The 25,975-nt window shown below is 54.5% G+C and overlaps 1 protein-coding gene across 4 annotated transcripts in view; it reads right to left on the minus strand.

Annotated features, from left to right (window-relative positions):
* LOC147092898 (vascular endothelial growth factor A-like) overlaps positions 1–21,071 on the minus strand; it is a 46,276-nt gene extending 25,205 nt beyond the window's left edge. Inside the window, exons 1-4 of one of the 4 annotated variants that reach the window (XM_085976190.1) lie at positions 20,570–21,071; positions 9,615–9,657; positions 6,400–6,596; positions 120–193 (exon numbers count right to left, since the gene is read on the minus strand). In XM_085976190.1, coding sequence (XP_085832316.1) covers positions 120–193; positions 6,400–6,596; positions 9,615–9,657; positions 20,570–20,638 — 383 coding nt within the window. In that variant the 5' untranslated portion in view covers positions 20,639–21,071. Of the gene's footprint in view, positions 1–119; positions 194–6,399; positions 6,597–9,614; positions 9,658–20,544 lie in introns of all 4 variants that reach the window. The other 3 variants (XM_085976192.1, XM_085976191.1, XM_085976193.1) reach the window with 3 other exon arrangements.
* Positions 21,072–25,975: the final 4,904 nt, after the last annotated feature.

Genomic DNA, 25,975 nt, shown 5'->3' on the forward strand with positions numbered 1-25,975 from the left:
CACACACAGCCTGGGCCTCGGATTAGGGAGGGCCCCACACACAGCCTGGGCCTCGGATTAGGGAGGGCCCCCACACACAGCCAGGGCCTTGGGTGAGGGCATCGATATTTGAGCCTTACCTGCATTCACAGCGCCTATGCTGAGTAAAGGACATCTCTACCAAGTCAGTCGTTTGATGTTTTACTTTTAAAATCTGTAAAAGGAGAAAATGGGAATAATTTTATAAATGGCTGCACGATCAGACATTTAAAATAAAAAGCTCAGAAAAAGTAGGCTGTTGTGTATGTACCTTTAAGAGAGAACTGTTTTACAGCTCCTGTATACTGTAGCACCGGCAGTGACCACACCTGTATATAAAGCTGGAGCAGGCTTCTGTACTTCAGTCTTGAGACTACTCTACTCTAGTAAACACCTGTTGATTGTTAAGTTACAGCCTCCGTGTAGTTCTTGGGGAAACATCCTATTTAAAGAATCACGGATCTAACAGTGGCGACGAGGTTGATTCAAATCTGCCTGCAACTCTGCATTTCCCGTCAAGGAGTCGCTCCGGGAGGACGGTGGAAGAAAGCCGAGGCCAGAAGCACGGGCGTCGACCACGAGCAACCACCCAGTCATCTGGCAGCAAGTGAACATCGCAGGAGTGGCTGTTGAGAGCCGGGCTTGGTTCCCCAGCCACGACGATCCAGCAACAGACTGGCAACAGGTGTAGCGCACACCCTTCCCGGACAGCGGCGGCAGGAGCCGACCGACGGCGTAGAAAAGCCGAGCAGCGTCGACGGGGTAAGAGAGAGGGTGAAGCGCACAGGGCGCGGCTGGGGGTTAAAGAACCGAGCGGCGTCGAGGAAAAACAAGCAGAGAGAGAGAGAGAGAGGGTAAAGCAGCAGCCGGGTTCAGGACCGAGCGACGGCAACGGGAAAGGCGCACAGGAGATCGCGCAGAGCACAGCCAGGGCTCAAGGGCTGAACCGCGTCCGCGGGGAGAAGAAGGGAGAACGCGGGAGACGCCATTGAGCCGCAGAGAAGAAGGGAGAGCGCGAGAGACGCCATTTTTTTTGAAGCCGCAGCGGAGAAGAAGGGCGAGCGCGGGGAGGAAGGAAAGCGCGGGAGACGCCATTTTGTTCCAGCGGAGAAGAAGGGAGAGCGCGGGAGACGCCATTTAGACAGTTAAATTACACCCAGGGATGGCGAAGAATGGCAGTATCGCGGCGTTCAACAATGAAGTCGAAGATTGGGCGACATATGTGGAACACATTGAGGTGTACTGCAGGGCGAATGAAGTGCCAGATGCTAGGAAAGCACTGGTTTTGTTAAATTCCATGGGTGCAAAAACTTATGGCTTACTGCGAAACCTGATAACCCCAGAGAAGCCTGTGGAGAAGAATTTCGAAAGCATAGTAGAAATCCTACAGGACCACTTAAGCCCCACACCGCTGCTGATAGCAGAAAGATTTAAGTTCCACAAAAGGAACCAGCATAAAGATGAAAGTAATGCTGAGTACTTAACGGAACTGCGCAAGTTATCGAAACACTGCCAGTTTGGAGCGGGACTATCAGAGGGACAAGTTTGTGTGTGGGCTTCAAAGTGAAGGAACCCAGAAACAGCTTTTATCAGAAAAGGATCTTACGCTGGACAAGGCTTTCAGCATGGCAGAATCACACGAAGAAGCTGCACGGGGCGCTGCAGAGATACAATGGAGACCGCAAGAATACGGCACCAATGAAATGTCATATGGAGCAGGGAAGTGTTATCGCTGCGGCAGAACAACACACGATCAGAAGGATTGTTGGTTCAAGGACCAAGTGTGCAGACAGTGTGGAAAAACAGGACACATAGCAAGAGTCTGCAGGTCAGGGAAGAAAACCAACAGCAAGAAATCTCCACAGGAGAAGTACAAAAAGGTACATAAGGTGATGGACAGTAGTTCAAACGAACAGGGAAATGATACAGACTCCGGAAGCAAGGAGCTGGGTTGTCTGAAACTACATAAGGTAACCAAAATGGAGGATCACCAGACTATCTGGCTCACACTCAAGATAGATGGAGTCCAAGTGAAAATGGAATTGGACACTGGATCAGCCCTAACAGTCATAAACCAAAGGGACTACAAGCGGCTATTTCCACATATACCCTTGAAAGCTACAGAGATTGTCTTGAAGACGTACACGGGGCAAAAAGTCTACCCCAAAGGAAAAATAAGGGTGAAAGTGATATACAAAGGCCATTAAATACCTAAAATGGACCTATATGTATTGCCAGATGGAGGACCACCACTACTAGGACGTGAATAGATCCAGAAGATACAATTAGATTGGCATTCCATACAAGCACTGAAGGTTGAGGCCAAAAAGGATGACGACGCCACACCTGGACGACTGTCAAAAATGCTAACTGACGCACAAGAAGTGTTCCAGGAGGGACTCGGAACACTAAAAGGCATAACAGCAATGATTAAAATAGAGGAAAATGCAAGTCCAAAGTTTTTTTTAAGGCCAGACCGGTGCCTTATGCGATCCGACCAGCCGTTGAAGCAGAGCTGGAAGGGTTGGAACGTTCAGGAGTACTGTCCAAAGTAGACTGGAGCGAGTGGGCTACACCCATCGTCCCTGTAATGAAGAGGTCGTTGAGTAATACGCCTGGGGAACCAAAGAAGGTCCGCATCTGTGGGGATTTTAAGGTGACAGTGAACCCAGTCCTTCACACTGTACAATATCCGCTTCCACGGATTGAGGATATTTTCGCCTCGCTATCGGGAGGTAAACGCTTCACCAAAATTGATCTGGCCCAGGCGTACTTGCAAATGGAGGTAGAAGAAGCCTCGAAACAATACCTCACGATCAACACTCATAAAGGTCTCTATCAATACAACCGACTGGTGTTCGGGGTAGCATCGGCTCCGGCTATTTGGCAAAGGGCAATGGATCAAGTCCTGCAAGGGATTCCAGGGACCCAGTGTTATTTGGACGACATCCTGGTCACGGGCGAAAATGACAGTGATCACCTCGCCAACCTGGAGAAGGTGCTCACTAGATTAAAGGAATATGGGCTACGAGCTAATCGCCACAAGTGCGAGTTTTTCCAGAAGCAGATCTCGTATTGTGGCCACATTATTGATGAAGAAGGGTTACATAAGTCTCCTGAAAAGATTGAGGCAGTTGTCAAGGCTCCAGCACCGGAAAATGTGTCACAACTGAGGTCGTTCCTCGGGTTGGTGAACTACTACCATAAGTTCTTGCCGAATTTGTCAACAGTACTACACCCACTGAACACCCTACTGCAAACGGGGGTACCATGGAAGTGGAATGATGAATGTAAATGAGCTTTCCAGAAGTGCAAAGAATTGATCACATCAAAAGAGGTGTTGGCCCATTTCAACCCAGCACTACCAATTCGGTTGGCATGTGATGCAGCACCCTATGGTATTGGAGCGGTGCTGTCGCACAAATTCCCAGACGGGTTGGAGAGGCCAGTAGCCTTTGCGTCTCGGTCACTAACCTCAGCCGAGCGCAACTACGCCCAGATCGACAGGGAGGCCCTCAGCCTAGTATGGGGAGTAAAAAAATTCAACCACTATCTGCATGGGCAGAAGTTCACCTTGCTGACTGACCACCAACCACTTGTCTCCATCTTTAATCCAAAGAAGGGCGTTCCGGTGATGACTGCACAACGGTTACAAAGATGGTCCCTTTTTCTAGGGGCGAACCAATAATGAAATAGAATATAAAGGCACGAAACAGCATGGAAACGCTGATGGGCTATCACGCTTGCCACTGCCTACTGTGGAGGAAGCACCAGCAGTGGACCCTATCGAGATATTTTATTCGTCAATAATTGAACGATTGCCCGTAACTAACGCGGATATAGAGAAGGAGACCCGCAATGATCCGACACTGTCTCGGGTATATGATTTGACGGTGAGGGGATGGCCAACACATGGCGACTCACTGTTGCCAGCATTCTCATCCAGAAGAGAACAGCTGTCAGTATGCCAGGGGACAGTGATGTGTGGATCCCGAGTGGTAATTCCACCCAAGTTAAGGGAGAGAGTGCTCAATGAGCTTCACGAAGGTCATCTGGGAGGGGTAAAAATGAAAAGCCTTGCTAGGGCTTATGTGTGGTGGCCGGGGATTGATCAACAAATCGAAGACCTAACCAAGAGCTGCTCAGGATGCCAGAAGGTCCAAAATGCACCACCACATGCCCCTCTACACCCATGGGAGTGGCCCTCCTCTCCATGGCAACGGGTGCATATTGATTTTGCTGGTCCCTTCATGGACTCAATGTTCTTAATAGCAGTGGATGCGCACTCGAAATGGCCTGAGGTGATAAAAATGTCCTCAACCACTACAGAGAAAACGATTGCAGTCCTACGGACCATATTTGCCAGGAACGGCTTGCCAGAGCAGATTTGCTCTGATAATGGACCACAGTTTGTGTCCGAAGAGTTTTGGAAATTTGTGAGAAGGAATGGGGTAAGGCATTACACATCCGCCCCGTATCATCCAGCCACAAATGGATTGGCTAAGAGGTTCGTACAAACCTTTAAAAAGGCGATAAAGGCCATGTGCGATGATGAAATTCCACTATAGCATAAGGTGGACAATTTCCTGTTAGCCTACAGAAATGCGACGCGTGCAGTTACCAACCAGACCCCGGCCATGATGTTCTTTAACCGAAGGTTGAGATCTCGTCTGGATTTGCTCAGACCAAATGTGCGAAGAAATGTTGAGGATAAACAATTCCAGCACATCAATGAGAAGCTGACAAGGAGCTTCAATGTAGGACAACCAGTCTTGGCCCGTGACGACCGAACAGAGAAATGGCAACCCGGAACGATATGCACACGGCAGGGGCCATTAATGTACACAGTGGATGTCGGGGAGAACATTGTGAGACGCCACGTCGACCAGATCTTAGCGTCACAGGAACGAGTCAACCCCATGTCTCGCGTACCTGGGGATGAACCCGACATACCGGTAGCATCTAACTCAGAAACAATAGCAGTGAAAACTGATGAACTAACCGACAAAAGGGTGCCAGAATCGCCTCCGCACCAAGAACAAGAACCTCAGGGAAGGCGCTATCCAGAAAGGATCAGGAAGCTGCCCCAAAGACTGAATTTATAAATGGACTATTTTCAGTTAATGTTGCATGTTAAAAATGTTAATTGTTAAATGAATGTTATGGTACTGTTAATCTAAAAGGGGAGGAATTGTTGTGTATGTACCTTTAAGAGAGAACTGTTTTACAGCTCCTGTATACTGTAGTACCGGCAGTGACCACACCTGTATATAAAGCCGGAGCAGGCTTCTGTACTTCAGTCTTGAGACTACTCTACTCTATTAAACACCTGTTGATTGTTAAGTTACAGCATCCGTGTAGTTCTTGGGGAAACATCCTATTTAAAGAATCACGGATCTAACACGGGCAAGAATCTGGAACCCAGAGACATTTCCGGACACCTGCATGCGGACACAAACCCCAACACACCCTGCACTATTATATAATAATACACCGTGTGTTACGAATAAATACAAGGTGTTATACCCAGCGACACAAGGTGCGTTATTATATAATAAAGGAGGGAATAGCTGGACTTGCATTAAGCGACACAATCTTTAGACCCAGTCTTTCAGCCGTGGCTCAGTGGGTAGCACTCTCTGAGTCAGAAGGTTGTGGATTCAAATCCTACTCCAGAGGCCCGAGCACATAATGCAGGCCGACACTCGCAGTGCCAGTACTGAGGGAGCGCCGCACTGTCGGAGGGGCGGTGCTGAGGGAGCGCCGCACCGTCAGAGGGGCGGTGCCGAGGGAGCGCCGCACCGTCGGAGGGGCGGTGCTGAGGGCGCGCCGCACTGTCGGAGGGGCGGTGCTGAGGGAGCGCCGCACCGTCGCAGGGGCGGTGCCGAGGGAGTGCCGCACTGTCAGAGGGGCGGTGCCGAGGGAGCGCCGCACCGTCGGAGGGGCGGTGCTGAGGGCGCGCCGCACTGTCGGAGGGGCGGTGCTGAGGGAGCGCCGCACTGTCAGAGGGGCGGTACTGAGGGAGTGCCGCACTGTCGGAGGGGCAGTACTGAGGGAGCGCCGCACTGTCGGAGGGCAGTACTGAGGGAGCGCCGCACTGTCGGAGGGGCAGTACTGAGGGAGCGCCGCACTGTCGGATGGGCAGTACTGAGGGAGCGCCGCACTGTCGGAGGGGCTGTCATTCAGATGAGACGTTAAAAGGTATTTCAAAAAGTACTTCATTGGCTGTAAAGTGCTTTGGGACGTCCGGAGGTGGTGACAGGGGCTGCAGAAAGTCTTTTTTTGACTTGCTGCTCGGGTGTGTTGTGATGGGGTGGGGGGGGCGGGGGGGGGGTGCGGTTCTTGTGACGGTGGGCAGAGGGCGGTGGGGGAGGCGTTTACCTGCATGAGGATGGTGTCAGTGTCCGTCGGGACGCACTTGAGCTGTTCGTCGTTACAGCAGCCGGAGCAGCGGGTCAGGAGGACGCAGGACGGCACGAAGAGGTACTCGACCTCATTGGGGTACTCGCCATTGATGGCGACCAGGGTCTCGCGGGTCTGGCAGACCGATCGCCAGTAGACATCCATCCAGGTCATGGCTGCGGAGAGAAAGGTCAGCTCTGCTCAGTGTGTGCGGCTCGCAATCCACGCCCCCTAATCACAATCCGCTCCCCCCTCACAATCCCCCCGTCGCCCCCAATCACAATCCCCCCGTCACAATCCCCCCATCCCCCCAGCTCACAATCCGAAACCTTTCCATTCTTGTGAGACAGAGACTCACAGTCACTCCTGGGTATCTGTTATTCTATATATAAAGCCCCCGAACCCTTCGATTAGATTCCAGCCTGTAACTCACTCCCGGGTATCTGAGAGTACGCAGGGAGGTGTCTCTAACCCGTGTATTTGCCCTGGGAGTGTTTGATGCGACAGTGTAGAGGGAGCTTTAGTCTGTATCTAACCTCGTGCTGTACCTGCCCTGGGAGTGTTTGATGGGACAGTGTAGAGGGAGCTTTACTCTGTATCTAACCCGTGTACTTGCCCTGGGAGTGTTTGATGGGACAGTGTAGAGGGAGCTTTACTCTGTATCTAACCCGTGCTGTACCTGCCCTGGGCGTGTTTGATGGGACAGTGTAGAGGGAGCTTTACTCTGTATCTAACCCGTGCTGTACCTGCCCTGGGAGTGTTTGATGGGACAGTGTAGAGGGAGCTTTATTCTGTATCTAACCCGTGCTGTACCTGCCCTGGGAGTGTTTGATGGGACAGTGTAGAGGGAGCTTTACTCTGTATCTAACCCATGCTGTACCTGTCCTGGGAGTGTTTGATGGGACAGTGTAGAGGGAGCTTTACTCTGTATCTAACCCATGCTGTACCCGCCCTGGGACGCGAGTTGATGTCAATACAGGGCAGAGGTCGAGGCGATGATATGGAAGGAACAGCTGCATTACGATCATTTCTCCCCATCCAACACAGCAGCACCCTCTGCGCACCCCATGTGAAGTAGGTTAGCAGTGAGTGGGACGTGCCAAGGTAAGCACAGGAATTGTAGTTTGCTTCAACACAGAGCTCATGTTACCGGCCAATTCCTCAACACACCAGTTATTTGACACCCAGACTCAATGATACACAGATCGGCAGTGGGAGGACCTGCTGAAACGCGGGGATAGAGAAATCGCAAGACTTTAACCAGACTCTATCTGCGTCCCTCTCTCGGTGTGTGTGCATGTGTCAGTCTATTTGTCTCTCTCTATCTCTCAAACAAAAATCAAAGTACTGCGGATGCTGGAAACCTGAAATAAAAACAGAAAAATGCTGGAAACACTCAGCAGGTCAGGCAGCATCTGTGGAGAGAGAAAAACCAGAGTTAACGTTTCAGGTCGATGACCCTTCGTCAGAAAGGAGATATCAGGACAGGCGACTTTTCATAAGGTCATCGTGCTGAAACGTGAACTCTGTTTCTCTCTCCACACACACAGTCTGACCGGCTGAGTGTTTCCAGCTCTGTCTCCCTCGCTCTCTCCCGCTTGTGCCCGTCTCCGTCCCTCTCGAAACCTGCGTTGGACCCCGACAGAATGTTTTCCGAAAATGTTGGCGAATGTTTGATCATTTTTGCCGCAGTGAAGCCGTGGGTTCAGGGACAGCCAGCGAGGGAGGAGAGGGGCTTTTAATAGGCAGCGTGGACGGAGGCTGCAATCAGCTCTGGCACGTGGGCCAGAGAAACCCAAACTGCCCACGGGATGGGCAGTGCCAGTTGGTCTTGGGACAGCAGAGAGGAGAAAATAATACAAGGCCTCTTGATCCAGAATTTATGCTGATTCACCATCACCCCCAACATATCAATATCAGGACATAGCAGAGGGCCCGAGTGGGTAATGACTGCAGTCGAATGGCATGTAGACAACTTATATTGTGTGTGTGCGTAAGAGAGAGACAGAGTACATGTGTGAAACAGGGACATCGTAGAGCGAGCTTTACTCTGTATCCAACCCGTGCTGTACCTGCCCTGGGAGTGTTTGATGGGGACAGTGTAGAGGGAGCTTTACTCTGTATCTAACCCGTGCTGTACCTGCCCTGGGAGTGTTTGATGGGACAGTGTAGAGGGAGCTTTACTCTGTATCTAACCCGTGCTGTACCTGCCCTGGGAGTGTTTGATGGGACAGTGTAGAGGGAGCTTTACTCTGTATCTAACCCGTGCTGTACCTGCCCTGGGAGTGTTTGATGGGACAGTGGAGAGGGAGCTTTACTCTGTATCTAACCCGTGCTGTACCTGCCCTGGGAGTGTTTGATGGGACAGTTTAGAGGGAGCTTTACTCTGTATCTAACCCGTGCTGTACCTGCCCTGGGAGTGTTTGATGGGACAGTGTAGAGGGAGCTTTACTCTGTATCTAACCCGTGCTGTACCTGCCCTGGGAGTGTTTGATGGGACAGTGGAGAGGGAGCTTTACTCTGTATCTAACCCGTGCTGTACCTGCCCTGGGAGTGTTTGATGGGACAGTTTAGAGGGAGCTTTACTCTGTATCTAACCCGTGCTGTACCTGCCCTGGGAGTGTTTGATGGGACAGTGTAGAGGGAGCTTTACTCTGTATCTAACCCGTGCTGTACCTGCCCTGGGAGTGTTTGATGGGACAGTGTAGAGGGAGCTTTACTCTGTATCTAACCCGTGCTGTACCTGCCCTGGGAGTGTTTGATGGGACAGTGTAGAGGGAGCTTTACTCTGTATCTAACCCGTGCTGTCCTTGCCCTGGGAGTGTTTGATGGACAGTGTAGAGGGAGCTTTACTCTGTATCTAACCCCGTGCTGTACCTGCCCTGGGAGTGTTTGATGGGACAGTGTAGAGGGAGCTTTACTCTGTATCTAACCCGTGCTGTACCTGCCCTGGGAGTGTTTGATGGGACAGTGTAGAGGGAGCTTCACACTGTATCTAACCCGTGCTGCACCTGCCCTGGGAGTGTTTGATGGGACAGTGTAGAGGGAGCTTTACTCTGTATCTAACCCGTGCTGTACCTGCCCTGGGAGTGTTTGATGGGACAGTGTAGAGGGAGCTTTACTCTGTATCTAACCTGTGCTGTACCTGCCCTGGGAGCAAGCAGTAAAATCGAAGAACATTTACTGCCTCGTACCTTGATGCGATTGTTGCTGGGCCTCCTGCGGATAATGTGAAGGCTAAAAGGAAAGAGAGAGATTAAACGTCAGTTTGTAGAATTTCAGATGTAAAAAATCTTTTAAAGTTACAACAGCAGCAACGAGCTGAAGCGAGACTCCGACAGAGTCAGACCCCGAGTCACATCGGAGCCCCAGGTCACGGCTCCAGGCTGACCTCCCTCCCACTGCCCAATTCTCAAAATCGAGGCGGAATTAGCAGGTGGGTGTGTGAGTTGCACAGTCGCCGGTAACAGCTCCGTCTCCCCCTTAGAGCAGCACGTCCAACCCCGAATTGACCCCAAATCCCTGACGGGCTCCCCCACACAGGGCTGGAGCATTGCTCAGTCCCCATACGAGAAAGAAAGAAAGAAAGTCTTGCATTTCTATAGCGCCTTTCACAACCTCAGGATGTCCCAAAGCGCTTTACAGCCAATGAAGTACTTTTGAAATGTGGTCACTGTTGTAATGTGGGAAACACAGCAGCTAATTTACTCACAGCAAGCTCCCACAACCAGCAATGTGATAATGACCAGATCATCTGTTTCAGTGATGTTGGTTGAGGGATAAATATTGGCCCCAGGACACCGGGGAGAACTCCCCCTGCTCTTCTTCCAATAGTGGCCGTGGGAGAGCAGACGGGGCCTTGGTTTAACGTCTCATACGAAAGACGGCACCTCCGACAGTGCAGCACTCCCTCAGTACTGCCCCTCCGACAGTGCAGCGCTCCCTCAGTACTGCCCCTCCGACAGTGCGGCGCTCCCTCAGTACTGCCCCTCCGACGGTGCGGTGCTCCCTCAGCACTGCCCCTCCGACAGTGCGGCACTCCCTCAGTACTGCCCCTCCGACAGTGCGACGCTCCCTCAGCACCGCCCCTCCGACAGTGCGGCGCTCCCTCAGCACCGCCCCTCCGACAGTGCGGCGCTCCCTCAGTACTGCCCCTCCAGAACAAGGTGTGTGACTTGGAGGGGAACTTGGAGGTGGTGGTGTTCCCATGTGCCTGCTGCCCTTGTCCTTCTAGGTGGAAGAGGTCGCGGGTTTGGGAGGTGCTGCCGAAGAAGCCTTGGTGAGTTGCTGCAGTGCATCTTGTAGATGGTACACACTGCAGCCACGGTGCGCCGGTGGTGGAGGGAGTGAATGTTTAAGGTGGTGGATGGGGTGCCAATCAAGCGGGCTGCTTTGTCCTGGATGGTGTCGAGCTTCTTCAGTGCTGTTGGAGCTGCACTCATCCAGGCAAGTGGAGAGTATTCCACCACACTCCTGACTTGTGCCTTGTAGATGGTGGAAAGGCTTTGGGGAGTCAGGAGGTGAGACACTCGCCGCAGAATACCCAGCCTCTGGCCTGCTCTTGTTGCCACAGTATTTATGTGGCTGGTCCAGTTAAGTTTCTGGTCAATGGTAATCCCCAGGATGTTGAGAGAGGGGGAAATTCTGTCTGGAAATACGGCGTCTACCCGACCTGCACCTTTCGCACTAGAGAGATGACATTGACCACTTGTCCTGAACCTGCAGGCAGACAGTCTACACAACAGGCTGCGTATAAACCCATGCGCACACACACGCCCAGTACAGCCTATAAACCCGTACACACACACGCCCAGTACAGCGTATAAACCCCCCCCCCCCCCCCCGGTACAGCGTATAAACCCGCACACACGCCCCAGTACAGCGTATAAACCCACACACACGCCCCAGTACAGCGAAAATCCCGCACACACGCCCCGGTACAGCGTATAAACCCACACACACGCCCCAGTACAGCGTATAATCCCGCACACACGCCCCAGTACAGCGTATAAACCCGCACACACCCCCCCCCCCGGTACAGCGTATAAACCCACACACACACCCGCGCAGACCCAACCGGGTACAACATAGAAACACACCTGGACTCCAAGGGTTAAGTTACGAGGAGAGATTACACAAACTAGGGTTGTATTCCCTGGAATTCAGAAGGTTAAGGGGAGATCTGATCGAAGTTTTCAGGATATTAAGGGGAACAGATAGGGTAGAGAGAGAGAAACTATTTCCGCTGGTTGGGGATTCTAGGACTAGGGGGCAGAGTCTAAAAATTAGAGCCAGACCTTTCAGGAGTGAAGTTAGGAAACACTTCTACACACAAAGGGTGGGAGAAGTTTGGAACTCTCTTCCGCAAACGGCAACTGATGCTGGGCCAATTGTTAATTTTAAATCTGAGATTGATAGCTTTCTGTTAAGCAAAGGTATTAAAGGGATACGGGACAAAGGCGGGTGGATGGAGTTAGGTCACAGATCAGCCGTGATCTCATTGAATGGGGGAACAGGCTCGAGGGGCTGAACGGCCTCCTCCTGTTCCTACGTTCGCAGGACAGCACACATTGTACGAGGCCAGCTCCAAAGAGATTAAGAATGAGTTAAAATATCCGCAGTGACCGAATCAAAACATCAACAGCGGAGATCGCAAACGGAACAGCCGGAGGGGTTTGGAAATTTCCACTTCCTGGGGTGAAGCCGCCAGGAGCGGTGTCGGAGAAGCGGGCTGCTCCGATAGGCGGAGGCCCCCAGCCTTCTCTCCGCTCCGGTCTCGCTGGCCCGGGACCCCTTCCGCCCTCTCGGGAGGACGCAACAGATCCCGTGGCCACTATTTGAAAGAAGGGCGGGGCGGGGCGGGAGTCCTCGGCCCAATATTTATCTCTTGACCAAAACCCCCCCCCGCCAAGATGATCCGGTCATTATCTCATTGCCGTCTGCGGGATCTTGCTGTGCGCTAATCAGCTGCCGCGTTTCCTACATTACAACAGTGACCGCATCTCAAAAGAAAAGTGCTTCATGGGCTGTAGAAGCGCTTTGGGACGTCCCGAAGTGGGGTAGGAATGGGAGCCTCACTTCACCCACCCGTTGCTGCTGCAGTCCCGCCAGGTGCCAACAGGTGGTGATGTGGCACCATGATTTTCCGGGCCCCACTTCTGCCCTCTTAAAAAGGTCATGAAAGTCCTGCCCGCACCCTCTCTCCATTCCAGTCTTAAAAAGACTGGCATTTCTATAGCGCCTTTCACGACCTCAGGACGTCCCAAAGTGCTTTACAGCCAATGAAGTACTTTTCAAGTGTAGTCACTGTTGTAATGTAGGGAGCCAATTTGCACACAGCAAGCTCCCACATAAAGCGACGTGATAATGACCAGATAATCTGTTTTAGTGATGTTGGTTCAGGGATAAATATTGGCCCCAGGACACTGGGGAGAACTCCCCTGCTCTTCTTCAAAATAGTGGCCGTGGGATCTTTAACATCCACCTGAGAGAGCAGACGGGGCCTCGGTTTAACCTCTCATCCTCCGACAGTGCGGCGCTCCCTCAGTACCGCCCCTCCGACAGTGTGGCGCTCCCTCAGTACCGTCCCTCCGACAGTGCGGCGCTCCCTCAGTACCGCCCCTCCGACAGTGTGGCGCTCCCTCAGTACCGTCCCTCCGACAGTGCGGCGCTCCCTCAGTACTGCCCCTCCGACAGTGCGGCGCTCCCTCAGTACCGCCCCTCCGACAGTGCGGCGCTCCCTCAGTACCGCCCCTCCGACAGTGTGGCGCTCCCTCAGTACCGTCCCTCCGACAGTGTGGCGCTCCCTCAGTACCGCCCCTCCGACAGTGTGCGCTCCCTCGGTACCGCCCCTCCGACAGTGCGGCGCTCCCTCAGTACTGCCCCTCCGACAGTGCGGCGCTCCCTCAGTACCGCCCCTCCGACAGTGCGGCGCTCCCTCGGTACCGCCCCTCCGACAGTGCGGCGCTCCCTCAGTACCGCCCCTCCGACAGTGTGGCGCTCCCTCAGTACCGTCCCTCCGACAGTGTGGCGCTCCCTCAGTACCGCCCCTCCGACAGTGTGGCGCTCCCTCAGTACCGTCCCTCCGACAGTGTGGCGCTCCCTCAGTACCGCCCCTCCGACAGTGTGGCGCTCCCTCAGTACCGCCCCTCCGACAGTGTGGCGCTCCCTCAGTACCGTCCCTCCGACAGTGTGGCGCTCCCTCAGTACCGCCCCTCCGACAGTGTGGCGCTCCCTCAGTACCGTCCCTCCGACAGTGTGGCGCTCCCTCAGTACCGCCCCTCCGACAGTGTGCGCTCCCTCGGTACCGCCCCTCCGACAGTGCGGCGCTCCCTCAGTACTGCCCCTCCGACAGTGCGGCGCTCCCTCAGTACTGCCCCTCCGACAGTGCGACGCTCCCTCAGTACTGCCCCTCCGACAGTGCGGCGCTCCCTCAGTACCGCCCCTCCGACAGTGCGGCGCTCCCTCAGTACCGCCCCTCCGACAGTGCGGCGCTCCCTCGGTACCGCCCCTCCGACAGTGCGGCGCTCCCTCGGTACCGCCCCTCCGACAGTGCGGCGCTCCCTCGGTACTGCCCTCTCCAACAGTACGGCACTCCCTCAGTACTGCCCCTCCGACAGTGCGGCACTCCCTCAGTACTGCCCCTCCGACAATGCGGCGCTCCCTCAGTACCACCCCTCCGACAGTGCGGCGCACCCTTAGTACTGCACACCCTCAGTACTGCCCCTCCGACAGTGCGGCGCTCCCTCAGTACTGCCCCTCCGACAGTGCGGCGCTCCCTCAGTACCGCCCCTCCGACAGTGCGGCGCTCCCTCAGTACTGCCCCTCCGACAATGCGGCGCTCCCTCAGTACCGCCCCTCCGACAGTGCGGCGCTCCCTCAGTACCGCCCCTCCGACAGTGCGGCGCTCCCTCAGTACCGCCCCTCCGACAGTGCGGCGCTCCCTCAGTACTGCCCCTCCGACAATGCGGCGCTCCCTCAGTACTGCCCCTCCGACAATGCGGCGCTCCCTCAGTACCGCCCCTCCGACAGTGCGGCGCTCCCTCAGTACCGCCCCTCCGACAGTGCGGCGCTCCCTCAGTACCGCCCCTCCGACAGTGCGGCGCTCCCTCAGTACTGCCCCTCCGACAGTGCGGCGCTCCCTCAGTACCGCCCCTCCGACAGTGCGGCGCTCCCTCAGTACCGCCCCTCCGACAGTGCGGCGCTCCCTCAGTACCGCCCCTCCGACAGTGCGGCGCTCCCTCAGTACTGCCCCTCCGACAGTGCGGCGCTCCCTCAGTACTGCCCCTCCGACAATGCGGCGCTCCCTCAGTACCGCCCCTCCGACAGTGCGGCGCTCCCTCAGTACCGCCCCTCCGACAGTGCGGCGCTCCCTCAGTACTGCCCCTCCGACAGTGCGGCGCTCCCTCAGTACCACCCCTCCGACAGTGCGGCACTCCCTCAGTACTGCCCCTCCGACAGTGCGGCGCTCCCTCAGTACCACCCCTCCGACAGTGCGGCGCTCCCTCAGTACTGCCCCTCCGACAGTGCGGCGCTCCCTCAGTACCACCCCTCCGACAGTGCGGCGCTCCCTCAGTACTGCACTGGGACTGTCAGCCTAGCTTTATGTGCACAAGTCCCTGGAGTGGGACTTGAACCCACAACCTTCTGACGGAAAGGCGAGTCTGTTACCCACTGAGCCACTGCTGAATAAAGGGCATGAAGTGTGTCAGAGCTTGAGAGAGAGAGAGAGAGAGCGAGAGAGTGAGATGGGCCAGGCACACTATAGACCTGTGGACTTCTCACCAGCTTGGTGCATGGTGACAGGTCCCTGCCGGAGGCAGAGGCACAGCTGACAGAGTCGGACCCCCGCCCTACCGCCCCCCGCCCAATGTCTTCAGGCTGAAGAGTTGGTGCAGCCCACAGTCACTGGTGACTTACTCAGTAGGTCGTTAGGCTAACTGCCCTGCATTGCTGGAGTGATTAATGAATGGCTTCTGTTGGAGGTCAGGCCATGGTGTTAGGGCACCGGCACGAGAATCGAAGGCCACTCACTCCACCAACACGCTCCAACCCCCGCTTGAGTATGACTGCCGCCCACTCGGAGCAGAGAGAACGGCCCACTGCTCACAGAACGCATCGCAGTTAAAAGGACATCGTCTGAGCTCAGGATTGCAGAATTCACCATATTCAATTTCAGGCCCCCCCCCGCCCGTGTCCCATCAAATGCTCCCAGGGCAGGTACAGCACGGGTTAGATACAGAGTAAAGCTCCCTCTACACTGTTCCATCAAACACTCCCAGAGCAGGTACAGCACGGGTTAGATACAGAGTAAAGCTCCCTCTACACTGTCCCATCAAATGCTCCCAGGGCAGGTACAGCACGGGTTAGATACAGAGTAAAGCACCCTCTACACTGTCCCATCAAACACTCCCAGGGCAGGTACAGCACGGGTTAGATACAGAGTAAAGCTCCCTCTACACTGTCCCATCAAACACTCCCAGGGCAGGTACAGCACGGGTTAGATACAGAGTAAAGCACCCTCTACACTGTCCCCTTCAAACACTCCCAGGGCAGGTACAGCACGGGTTAGATACAGAGTAAAGCTTCCTTTACACTGTCCCATCAAACACTCCTAGGGCAGGTACAGCACGGATTAGATACAGAGTAAAGCTCCCTCTACACTGTCCCATCAAACACTCCCAGGGCAGGTACAGCACGGGTTAGATACAGAGCAAAGCTCCCTCTACACTGTCCCATCAAACACTACCAGGGCAGGTACAGCACGGGTTAGATACAGAGTAAAGCTCCCCCTACACTGTCCCATCAAACACTCCCAAGACAGGGACAGCACAGGTTAAATACAGAGTAAAGCTTCCTCTACACTGTCCTGTCAGTGTCTGTGGAACCCGTACCCCAGTGAGTGTCAGTGTGTGTGGAACCCATACCCCAGTGAGAGTCAGTGTCTGTGGAACCCGTACCCCAGTGAGAGTCAGTGTGTGTGGAACCCGTACCCCAGTGAGAGTCAGTGTGTGTGGAACCCGTACTCCAGTGAGAGTCAGTGTCTGTGGAACCCGTACCCCAGTGAGAGTCAGTGTCTGTGGAACCCGTACCCCAGTGAGAGTCAGTGTGTGTGGAACCCGTACTCCAGTGAGAGTCAGTGTCTGTGGAACCCGTACCCCAGTGAGAGTCAGTGTGTGTGGAACCCGTACCCCAGTGAGAGTCAGTGCCTGTGGAACCTGTACCCCAGTGAGAGTCAGTGTGTGTGGAACCCGTACCCCAGTGAGAGTCAGTGTGTGTGGAACCCGTACCCCAGTGAGAGTCAGTGTGTGTGGAACCCGTACCCCAGTGAGTGTCAGTGTGTGTGGAACCCGTACCCCAGTGAGAGTCAGTGTGTGTGGAACCCGTACCCCAGTGAGAGTCAGTGTGTGTGGAACCCGTACCCCAGTGAGAGTCAGTGTGTGTGGAACCCGTACCCCAGTGAGTGTCAGTGTGTGTGGAACCCATACCCCAGTGAGAGTCAGTGTGTGTGGAACCCGTACCCCAGTGAGAGTCAGTGTGTGTGGAACCCGTACCCCAGTGAGAGTCAGTGTGTGTGGAACCCGTACCCCAGTGAGAGTCAGCGTCTGTGGAACCCGTACCCCAGTGAGAAAGTGAGGATCTTCAAAAGAGGAGGGAGGAAATGGAAGGAAAAGCATGAGAAGGGCTCGTGTCGGAGTGGGAACACGGGGAAAAAGGAGAACCGAAATGAAAAGGCTCCTGACATCACTGAGTCACTTGCAGCCCTCGGAGTCTCTCGGTCTGATGGAGGGACCTCAGTGATGATGGCAGCGAGGGTGCTGTGGCAGCAGTCGGTGGGTGGGACGCGGGCAGAGATGCTGGTATCGGAGAGGAGCAGCATCGCCGTCGAGGGGTCTCTCGGGGGGCGGGGGGGGGGGGGGAGGCTGGAGAGAGACAGGAGAGAGGCGGTGGAGGGCGGGGAGAACGAGACCTTCCAACCCTGGCACTCTTGGGAGCAGCAGTGAACCCGGGATCTAGGTCCGCACTGCCGGCTTGACAAGAACCATCTCAAACTCCATCGACATTCTGGCCCCGGGCACTTTCCCCGCGAGGCCGTGTTGTGCCAGCCCAGGAACAGAGCTCCCCGTTCAAACCCACACTGCCTCCACGGACCGGGCTCCTGGGACATGGTTCGAGGTTCAGGCGTGGGATGCCCAACATCCCCCACCCTGGGACGGTGAAGGAGAGCGACACTCGATTCAACCACACCCACCCTCTCAACTAGTGGCCACTGCACAGATTCTAGTGGCGTATATAACAGATACCCCGGGAGTGAGTTACAGGCTGGAATCTAATCGAGGGGTTCGGGGGGTTTATATATAGAATAACAGGATACCCGGGAGTGAGTTACAGGCTGGAATCTAATCGAGGGGTTCAGGGGGTTTATATATAGAATAACAGATACCAGGGAGTGAGTTACAGGCTGGAATAGTACACGTCAGAGTGTGGTTTATCGAGAGCTGGACGTCCTTTTGTTCCTCTTAGACTCTATCGTCCTTCACGGAGTGATATTGGTGAATGGTGCAGTTGATAAAGTGAGATAGATAAGGGTTAGGCCGTGTATGAAGGTTATGCGGTATCTTATGCTGATGTATTGTGGCGCGGGGCTAACGATGTAACGAATAACAGTGGGGGAGGAGGAGGTGGGACCAGTGTGTATTGAGCAGTCAGCCACGGCTCAGTGGGTGTCTCGCTCTCTCTCTCTCGCCTCTGAGCCAGAGACTTGAGCACAAAAAATCTAGGCTGACACTCGAGGGCAGTACTGAGGGAGCGCCGCACTGTCGGAGGGGCAGTACTGAGGGAGCGCCGCACTGTCGGAGGGGCAGTACTGAGGGAGCGCCGCACTGTCGGAGGGGCAGTACTGAGGGAGCGCCGCACTGTCGGAGGGGCAGTACTGAGGGAGCGCCGCACTGTTGGAGGGGCAGTACTGAGGGAGCGCCGCACTGTCGGAGGGGCAGTACTGAGGGAGCGCCGCACTGTCGGAGGGGCAGTACTGAGGGAGCGCCGCACTGTCGGAGGGGCAGTACTGAGGGAGCGCCGCACTGTCGGAGGGGCAGTACTGAGGGAGCGCCGCACTGTCGGAGGGGCGGTACTGAGGGAGCGCCGCACTGTCGGAGGGGCGGTACTGAGGGAGCGCCGCACTGTCGGAGGGGCGGTACTGAGGGAGCGCCGCACTGTCGGAGGGGCGGTACTGAGGGAGCGCCGCACTGTCGGAGGGGCGGTACTGAGGGAGCGCCACACTGTCAGAGGGGCGGTACTGAGGGAGCGCCGCACTGTCGGAGGGGCGGTACTGAGGGAGCGCCGCACTGTCAGAGGGGCGGTACTGAGGGAACGCCGCACTGTCGGAGGGGCAGTGCTGAGGGAGCGCCCCACTGTCGGAGGGGCGGTACTGAGGGAGCGCCCCACTGTCGGAGATGCCGTCTTTCAGATGAGACATTAAACCGAGGCCCGTCCGCTCTCTCGGTCACTATTGGAAGAAGAGCAGGGGAGTTCTCCCCGGTGTCCTGGGCCCAATATTTATCCCTGAACCAACATCACGAAAACAGATTATCTGGTCATTATCACATTGCTGTTTGTGGGAGCTTGCTGTGCACAAATCGGCTGCTGCGTTTCCTACACTTCAAAAAGTACTTAATTGGCTGTAAAGTGCTTTGGGACGTCCCGAGGTGGTGAAAGGCGCTATATAAATGCAAGTATTTCTTTCCCTGCGCACAGCACTTCCTGTAATAACTCCGCACAACAGCGTTAACCCTCTGCGCTCCCACTGGATTCACTCAGTCTAAAGCTTTGATACCCGCACAAGAATAAGCGCACCGCGTTTCATGTACCATTCTCTCACATCTGATGCATTATATGAAGTGACTGCTCTCGGGATTCACCCGTCCTGATCGGCAGTGATCGGACGCTGCTTTTCCAAACAGCCATTCTCTCTCCTGCCCCATGCCCCTAGTTTGATATTAACAGATCAGCAAACAGCTCGGGATTCCTGACTGCGCACACACACTCTCTCTCTCCCCCTCTCCTCCTTTCTCCTTCCCCCGGCTCCATCCCAGGATTGTTTCCCTTTAAGAGTGGGCCTTCACCACCCACTGTCCACAGTCTGTGACAGGCCAACTTTTCTTTAGTCTGTCAAATCTGTTCTAATCTGGGCAACAGTATCTGGGATTAAGTTTGGAAACCTTTGCAGACAGAGAGAGACAGAGAGCGACACACACACAGACAGAGACACACAGTGAGAGAGAGAGAGAGAGAGAGAGAGAGAGACACACAGACAGACACAGAGACACCTGTTCATTTCCAGCCTCACAGTGCTGGGGGAGATGGTTAACTCCCCGCACTTCTCCCAGGTGCAGTCTCTGGGTTGTGGGGCTTTGTCAGACCGAACTGCTCAGACCCGGCTTCTCCTCCTCACTACCCCCCTCCCCACACACACTGTCTCAGATGCATTTAAAAGATCCTCAACATTCCCACAGCATCTGCCTCCCCAGGACGGACGGGGGAATCAATCCAACTTCCAGAAACACCTCGGGACCGTTGGCACCAGGGTGACAGAACGGAGGGGGCCCAGAGCAGAGCGAGAACGACACCGCAACCAGGCCAGACCGCGGCGCAACAGGGGACACCCCAATCGGGGCCGGCCCGGGGGTACACCCCATCAGGGCCGGCCCGGGGGTACACCCCAATCGGGGCCGGCCCGGGGGTACACCCCATCAGGGCCGGCCCGGGGGTACACCCCATCAGGGCCGGCCCGGGGGTACACCCCATCAGGGCCGGCCCGGGGGTACACCGGCTGGGGCTCTTGTGGTGCCCAATTCATGCCAGGCTGGAGGTGGAACGGTGGGGGGAGTTGGAGGAAAGCTGGGCGACACGATCCGGGACAAGGCGATTCCACTTTCACACAAATCTGGTTCACAAGAACCTGGATGTAAATTTTTCTGCGACCAGATATTGGGCAGTGGCGGGAGGGAAGTAAGGGAACCCCGCCAACTATCCTCCCTCACATACCCCAGGTCTAACCACCACCCCATCTCCCCCACACACAACCGCACGCACCCCAGGGTCCCTGCCCCTCAGAGAATCACTCACATTTTGACAAGTTAGAATCAGGTACCTTAGCAAAGGAGCAGAGGAGGAGAGCGAGAAGCAAGTGCAGGATGGTCAGGGCTGAGGCTAGATCCATCTTCAGATACCTACAGACCCCAGGGTGGGCACAGGAGGAGGAGGAGGGAGGGGTGGGGGGGCGAAGCTGGTGAGAAATGCAAAAATAAACCCCTCTTAGCAGAGGATCTGGTCTCCACACTCCATCTCCCAGTGTCCCAGCAGAGAGGCCAGCGACGTGCAGTACACCCAGTCCTGGAAGGCTGTTCTCCTCCTCCTCTTCTTCTTTTCTCCTCTTAGCTCCCAAACAGCAAAGTCCAGCACAGATTCCCAGTGCATCGCCAGCAGAAAGTCCAGGTCCTTCTCCCCCCCCCCCTCTCTCTCTCTCTCTCTCCCTGCCCAGAGGCTCGCAGTGTCCAGTCCAGATCTGCTCGCTGCCCTGACTCTGCAAAAGAGACTCTCGCTCTCCACTTAAACGCCTCCCAGGCGCTTTTTTTTTCTGCTGCCTCCCACTCATGTGATTCCTTCCTCGGCGCTAACCCTTTGCTGCCCGCACCGCTCCCCGAGAGACAGACAGAGACAGACTCCGCTTCAGCAGGGCGACTGTGATCACCACTCAACCCAGCCTGGCCCAGACTGGACTGGAGTCACTCTCAGACTCACAGACTCACTCACAGACTCTCTCACTCTCAGACTCTCTCACAGACTCACTCACTCTCAGACTCTCTCACAGACTCTCTCACTCTCAGACTCACAGACTCTCTCACTCTCAGACTCACAGACTCTCACTCTCAGACTCACAGACTCTCTCACAGACTCTCACTCTCAGACTCTCTCACAGACTCACTCACTCTCAGACTCACAGACTCACTCTCAGACTCACAGACTCTCTCACAGACTCTCACTCTCAGACTCACAGACTCACTCACAGACTCTCACTCTCAGACTCACAGACTCACTCACAGACTCTCACTCTCAGACTCACAGACTCTCTCACAGACTCTCACTCTCAGACTCTCTCACAGACTCACTCACTCTCAGACTCACAGACTCTCTCACAGACTCTCACTCTCAGACTCACAGACTCTCTCACAGACTCTCTCACTCTCAGACTCACTCACTCACAGACTCACTCACTCTCAGACTCACAGACTCTCTCACAGACTCACTCACTCTCAGACTCACAGACTCTCACTCTCAGACTCACACTCTCTCACAGACTCACTCTCTCACAGACTCTCTCACTCTCAGACTCACTCACTCTCAGACTCACAGACTCTCTCACAGACTCACTCACTCTCAGACTCACAGACTCTCTCACAGACTCACTCACTCTCAGACTCACAGACTCTCTCACAGACTCACTCACTCTCAGACTCACACTCTCTCACAGACTCACTCTCTCACAGACTCTCTCACAGACTCACTCTCTCACTCACTCTCTCACAGACTCACTCACTCTCAGACTCACAGACTCTCTCACAGACTCACTCACTCTCAGACTCTCTCACAGACTCACTCTCTCACAGACTCACAGACTCTCTCACAGACTCACTCACTCTCAGACTCACAGACTCTCTCACAGACTCACTCTCTCACAGACTCTCTCTCTCACTCACTCTCTCACAGACTCACTCACTCTCAGACTCACAGACTCTCTCACAGACTCACTCACTCTCAGACTCTCTCACAGACTCACTCTCTCACAGACTCACAGACTCTCTCACAGACTCACTCACTCTCAGGCTCACAGACTCTCACTCTCAGACTCACAGACTCTCTCACAGACTCTCACTCTCAGACTCTCTCACAGACTCACTCACTCTCAGACTCACAGACTCTCTCACAGACTCTCACTCTCAGACTCTCTCACAGACTCTCTCACTCTCAGACTCACTCACTCACAGACTCACTCACTCTCAGACTCACAGACTCTCTCACAGACTCACTCACTCTCAGACTCACAGACTCTCTCACTCTCAGACTCACAGACTCTCTCACAGACTCACTCTCTCACAGACTCTCTCACTCTCAGACTCACTCACTCACAGACTCTCTCACAGACTCACTCACTCTCAGACTCACAGACTCTCTCACAGACTCACTCACTCTCAGAATCACAGACTCTCTCACAGACTCACTCTCTCACAGACTCTCTCACAGACTCACTCTCTCACTCACTCTCTCACAGACTCACTCACTCTCAGACTCTCTCACAGACTCACTCTCTCACAGACTCACAGACTCTGTCACAGACTCACTCACTCTCAGACTCACAGACTCTCTCACAGACTCACTCTCTCACAGACTCTCTCACAGACTCACTCTCTCACAGACTCACTCACTCTCAGACTCACAGACTCTCTCACAGACTCACTCACTCTCAGACTCTCTCACAGACTCACTCTCTCACAGACTCACAGACTCTCTCACAGACTCACTCTCTCACAGACTCACTCTCTCACAGACTCACTCTCTCACAGACTCACTCACTCTCAGACTCACAGACTCTCTCTCACTCTCAGACTCACAGACTCTCTCACAGACTCTCTCACTCTCAGACTCTCTCACAGACTCTCTCACTCTCAGACTCAGACTCTCTCTCAGACTCTCTCACTCTCAGACTCACAGACTCTCTCACAGACTCTCTCACTCTCAGACTCACAGACTCTCTCTCAGACTCTCTCACTCTCAGACTCACAGACTCTCTCACAGACTCTCTCACTCTCAGACTCAGACTCTCTCTCAGACTCACTCACTCTCAGACTCACAGACTCTCTCTCAGACTCACTCACTCTCAGACTCACAGACTCTCTCACAGACTCACTCACTCTCAGACTCACTCACTCACTCACAGACTCTCTCTCAGACTCACTCACTCTCAGACTCACACTCTCTCACTCACTCACAGACTCTCTCACAGACTCACTCACTCTCACTCACAGACTCTCTCACAGACTCTCACTCTCAGACTCTCTCACAGACTCTCTCACTCTCAGACTCAGACTCTCTCTCAGACTCTCTCACTCTCAGACTCACAGACTCTCTCACAGACTCTCTCACTCTCAGACTCACAGACTCTCTCTCAGACTCTCTCACTCTCAGACTCACAGACTCTCTCACAGACTCTCTCACTCTCAGACTCAGACTCTCTCTCAGACTCACTCACTCTCAGACTCACAGACTCTCTCTCAGACTCACTCACTCTCAGACTCACAGACTCTCTCACAGACTCACTCACTCTCAGACTCACTCACTCACTCACAGACTCTCTCTCAGACTCACTCACTCTCAGACTCACACTCTCTCACTCACTCACAGACTCTCTCACAGACTCACTCACTCTCACTCACAGACTCACTCACTCTCAGACTCACTCACTCTCAGACTCACTCACGCTCAGACTCACTCATTCACTCTCAGACTCACAGACTCTCTCACAGACCCACTCACTCACTCACAGACTCTCTCACAGACTCACTCACTCACTCTCAGTGCTGTGATTCCCTCTCCATCTCCAATAACCAGTGATGTTATTCCCTGTGACCCTCGCGGTCCCCAATAACCAGTGCTGTGATTCCCTGTGACCCTCGCAGTCCCCAATAACCAGTGCTGTGATTCCCTGTCCTCCCTGTCCCCAATAACCAGTGCTGTGATTCCCTGTGACCCTCAGTCCCCAATAACCAGTGCTGTGATTCCCTGTCCTCCCTGTTCCCATTAACCAGTGCTGATTCCCTGTGACCTTCACAGTCCCCAATAATCAGTGCTGTGATTCCCTGTCCTCCCTGTTCCCAATAACCAGTGCTATGATTCCCTGTGACCCTCGCAGTCACCAATAACCAGTGCTGTGATTTCTGTCCCTAATAACCAGTGCTGTGATTCCCTGTGACCCTCTCCATCCCCAATAACCAGTGCTGTGATTCCCTATGACCCTCTCCGTCCCCAATAACCAGCGCTGTGATTCCCTGTGACTCTTGCAGTCCCCAATAACCAGTGCTGTGATTTCCTGTGACCCTCTCTGTCCCCAATAACCGGTGCTGTGACTCCGTCCTCCCTGTCCACAATAACCAGTGCTGTGATTCCCTATGACCCTCTCCATCCCCAATAACCAGTGCTGTGATTCCCTGTGACTCTCCCCGCCCCCAATAACCAGTGCTGTGATTACCTGTGACACTCCATGTCCCCAATAACTAGTGCTGTGATTCCCTGTGACCCTCACAGTCCCCAATAACCAGTGCTGTGATTCCCTGTGACCCTCACAGTCCCCAATAACCAGTGCTGTGATTCCGTCCTCCCTGTTCCCAATAACCAGTGCTATGATTCCGTGACCCTTTCCGTCCCCCATAACCAGTGCTGTGATTTCTGTCCCCAATAACCAGTGCTGTGATTCCCTATGACCCTCTCCGTCCCCAATAGCCAGTGCTTTGATTCCCTATGGCCCTCTCCATCCCCAATAACCAGCGCTGTGATTCCATTACCCACCCTGTCCCCAATAGCCAGTGCTGTGATTTCCTGTGACCCTCTCTGTCCCCAATAACCAGTGCTGTGATTCTCTGTCCTCCCTGTCCACAATAACCAGTGCTGTGATTCCCTATGACCCTCTCCATCCCCAATAACCAGTGCTGTGATTCCCTGTGACTCTCCCCGCCGCCAATAACCAGTGCTGTGATTACCTGTGACACTCCATGTCCCCAATAACCAGTGCTGTGATTCCCTGTGACCCTCACAGTCCCCAATAACCAGTGCTGTGATTCCCTGTGACCCTCACAGTCCCCAATAACCAGTGCTGTGATTCCGTCCTCCCTGTTCCCAATAACCAGTGCTATGATTCCCTGTGACCCTCTCAGTCCCCAATAACCAGTGCTGTGATTTCTGTCCCCAATAACCAATGCTGTGATTCCCTATGACCCTCTCCATCCCCAATAACCAGTGCTGTGATTCCCTATGGCCCTCTCCGTCCCCAATAACCAGCGCTGTGATTCCATTACCCACCCTGTCCCCAATAGCCAGTGCTGTGATTTCCCGTGACCCTCTCTGTCCCCAATAACCAGTGCTGTGATTCTCTGTCCTCCCCTTCCCAATAACCAGTGCTGTGATTCCCTGTGACCCTTGCAGTCCCTAATAACCAGTGCTGGGATTCCCTGTCCTCTCAGTCCCCAATAACTAATGCTGTGATTCCCTGCGACACTTCCTGTTCCCTATAACCAGTGTTGTGTTACCCTGTGACCCCCCTGTCCCCAATAACCAGTGCTGTGATTCACTGCCCTCCCTGTCCCCAATAACCAGTGCTGTGATTCTCTGTGACCCTCCTTGTCCCCAATAGCCAGTGCTGTGATTCCCTGTGACCATCGCAGTTCCCAATAACCTGTGCTCTGATTCCCTGTGATCCTCGCAGTCCCCAATAACCAGTGCTGTGATT

The sequence above is a fragment of the Somniosus microcephalus genome, unplaced genomic scaffold, assembly GCF_052327205.1.
Source record: "Somniosus microcephalus isolate GS21.2 unplaced genomic scaffold, FLI_Smic_1.0 unresolved_chr2, whole genome shotgun sequence".
NCBI lineage: Eukaryota > Metazoa > Chordata > Chondrichthyes > Squaliformes > Somniosidae > Somniosus > Somniosus microcephalus.